The 3,124-nt window shown below is 36.1% G+C and overlaps 1 protein-coding gene across 10 annotated transcripts in view; it reads right to left on the bottom strand.

The window, feature by feature from the left end:
* ppp1r12b (protein phosphatase 1 regulatory subunit 12B) overlaps positions 1–3,124 on the bottom strand; it is a 183,920-nt gene that overhangs the window by 107,953 nt on the left and 72,843 nt on the right. For 6 of the 10 annotated variants that reach the window (XM_008109880.3, XM_008109884.3, XM_008109886.3 and 3 more), the window contains 3 exons: positions 2,679–2,879; positions 1,976–2,061; positions 1,174–1,299 (listed from right to left, as the gene is read on the bottom strand). In XM_008109880.3, the coding sequence (XP_008108087.2) occupies positions 1,174–1,299; positions 1,976–2,061; positions 2,679–2,879 (413 nt within the window). The remainder of the gene's footprint in view (positions 1–1,173; positions 1,300–1,975; positions 2,062–2,678; positions 2,880–3,124) is intronic. The other 4 variants (XM_008109882.3, XM_008109887.3, XM_062978704.1 and 1 more) reach the window with 1 other exon arrangement.

Here is a 3,124-nt window from a genome sequence, read left to right as displayed (position 1 = left end):
TATTTTACAGTGACTGGATGCTTTTGCAATGGAAAGGTATGAATGGACTGATCTGCCAAATGGTCTTCAAAAAGTGTTAAAATCGCTAGGATAATACGAATTACCCAAAGATCACTTATATCAGCACGTTCCATTAAACTAAGGCATGACACAAAGTTATAAGAAACTCTTCACTGATGACGACGGGATAAAGAGGAGAAGGTGCATGCACCAAACATGTTTTGGCAATATTATATGAGGATGAGATTATCAATGGAATATTGGGTTCAAATTGTTTACTAGACTAACATATGGATAACGAGCACAACACTAGCTAGATTCCACCCAATGGTCAGAGAAGAATGTCAAGTGTCCAAATGGAGTATCTGCAAAGAGGCTATTGTAGATTCAAAACTGCTCCTTTTGCTGACATGTCAGGCAAAACTGTGCTTATTAATCCAATAAATGCTTCAGACATTCTAATGGCAAGTTCAACTCCAAATAAGGGATATAATTTAGTGTGATAGAAGTTCAATTGGTTAAAAATCACTCTAGCTTTTGGAATAGAGACAATGTTGTACTTCACTGAGTCACTACCACACTGTTTCCACAAAATTTGGGAAGAGCCACACTATTTCCTATATAGTTCATATCTCATGATCTGGCAAACTGCATACACTCTAGAGTCATGCAATCTAAGTTCCCAAAAAGCCATATAAAGCATTGTATGTAACCTAAATTGTATATTCAATAATGAGACTACCTAAATCTCAAGGAAAGTTATAACTTCCACTGGTTTATCCCACATCCTACATGGAATATAATTTTCTCTATATAGGAAATTTTCAGGTAGTCATTTTAATCTATTGCAAGTGTTGTGGTTTTTTAAAGAAATAAACTATTAATAATTTATTTTTCCATAAGCTTTCAGGAACTACAGTCCATTTTGGATACATCTCATGATGCTCCAGGTTGGCTTTTTCCTTCCTTTTTTTATCTTGAAGCAAAGCAGTGAATAAAATAAGAAATGAACATTTCATCCCTTTCTTCACATGTACCATGGAAGTTAGACTGACAGAATTGCTCAGTCATTTTTACTTCAGTGCCCTTTGAATTTCACGCGACCTTCTAATTTCTGTACATTTTGGGTGTTGCCTTCTATGACTTTCCTCCAAAACCTGAGTCTTAACTCACCTTTTCATGTATGTGGATACATAGGTGGAAGGTGCACTAGTTACAGCAGATTCCTTTCCTTTTGGCTCGTCCCGCCATTGTTGCCGGCTATAAGGACCACTTCGTACCAAGTTAACAGCAGATTCCCTACAAAGACGAGTTGAAGGCAGAGGGAATAAGTCATAAATGGAAATCTTTTTAGGGAAGCTTTCTATATATTGATAAACCTTCACAATGAAGCCATACCCAATAGTAGTTGTAGCAGTTGATAGGAAATAGGTTAGAATATACCATAGTAAGTTTGTCAGAGGGTCACCAAATGTCACAAACAATTAGATGTCACACAAAAACTACAAAATCAGATTATAGAATACGTAATGCATTTACAAATTAAAATACGACCAAAGAAGCACCATGAGATGGTGAATAACACAATTTTGTATATAGATCACATATTTTGTTATTATTGAGTATTGAACTAAATATATGATTGCATCTGTGAAGGAGAGAGTAGAGTAACAGTGTAACAACATGGCAGTACAGAAAACTATGTAAGTCTATTGGGTAGTGTAACTTAGTTCGCATTCTCCATGTTTAAACTTTGCTATTAAGTATTTTCCCCTGAAAATGTTATGCCACTCCCAACATGGGAATGACGAACACGAAAAACATTTCTACTATTAAAAAAGGCAGATTCACTTGCACTGGTTATTTTTTAACTGAATTGATATGAAAACTATTATATGTGAAGAGGGAGTCTTCCTTTGGGAATCTTCCAAATATTCACCCCTAAAAGCTGAGCCACAGTTGCAAAGAATCTTACCGGTTCTCCTTTTCTTCTATGTCACCAGTACTGTTCAATCTTCGTGGAGCTATTGAAGCAAAATAGATTTTGTTGTCCTTGTCCTGCTGAAATAAAGGCAAATTCGAAACAAAGATGCTGGTGACATTTTCAGTCATTCTAGTGATTGTTAAGACATCTAGTTCCTGAACTAAGAAAGGCTCTTTTCAAGTGCTTTGTTCCAAATTAAACATTCATTGCAATCGAGTCTGTTTTTATTCACGATTGACATTTTGCTATTCTTCATATAAATTATATTTTTGATTCCCCTCCATCTATGACCATGTCTACAGTATGGAATACTGATAAATAAATGTTTCAGCTCACAGGTATCTAATGGCTGATTCTAAGAACATGCTAAGTTACCAAAGATTAAAAATGTCACATGGATCTTCCTTGTTCTGAGACAATGTATCTGAATACTAGTGCTCTGAGAAGTAGACAACAAGGAAGATTACTAATATCACAGCCCATTCATGGGCATCCCTATAGCTGGCCACTGTCTGAACTAGAATTGAATCCTGACATGATTCAGCATGTTATGCTGTCATTTTAAGGTCATTATGTTGTGCAGGTGTTAGGGTTACATAGAGCACCATACAAAACAAAAAAGCGTAGAATTAATTAGCACCACTTAAGCTTCTAAAGCATACTTTCAGCAAAGACAAACAAAATAATTCCACACCTTCTCTTTGTTGTCTAATAGTGCAGAAATCCTAGGGGTTGATGAGGAGCGATAGATTGAGCTGCCCTTCTCCTTCAATGTGTCGCAAGGAGTACTGCTTTCACTAAGCGTATTTTGGCTACTAGTTTTTCTAAGACTTAGCCTCCACGATGAGGGAGATTCATCCTTTTGCTCTTCTGATTTGTTCAATAACGAAGCAAACTGTAAAAGAAAAAAAGGTGATGAAGTTGAATGAAACTGAGGGAGCTGTAGTTTAGCAGTTGGGACATGGGCAAAAGGGAGATGTTCCCACCAAGTTAGAGAGCGCTAGAATATTCCAAATGGATCCCTGAACAAATATGGTGCACAGAGACCACGAAGAAGTTTAAAATCATTGCAATTATATAAGATTTTTTAAAAATCCAACTACATTAGATAATAGTGCTAAAATGTGCTTTACTTACTGA

Source organism: Anolis carolinensis, chromosome 4 (genome assembly GCF_035594765.1).
Source record: "Anolis carolinensis isolate JA03-04 chromosome 4, rAnoCar3.1.pri, whole genome shotgun sequence".
NCBI classification, from domain to species: Eukaryota; Metazoa; Chordata; class Lepidosauria; order Squamata; family Dactyloidae; genus Anolis; species Anolis carolinensis.
This window is presented reverse-complemented; position numbering and strand designations above follow the sequence as displayed.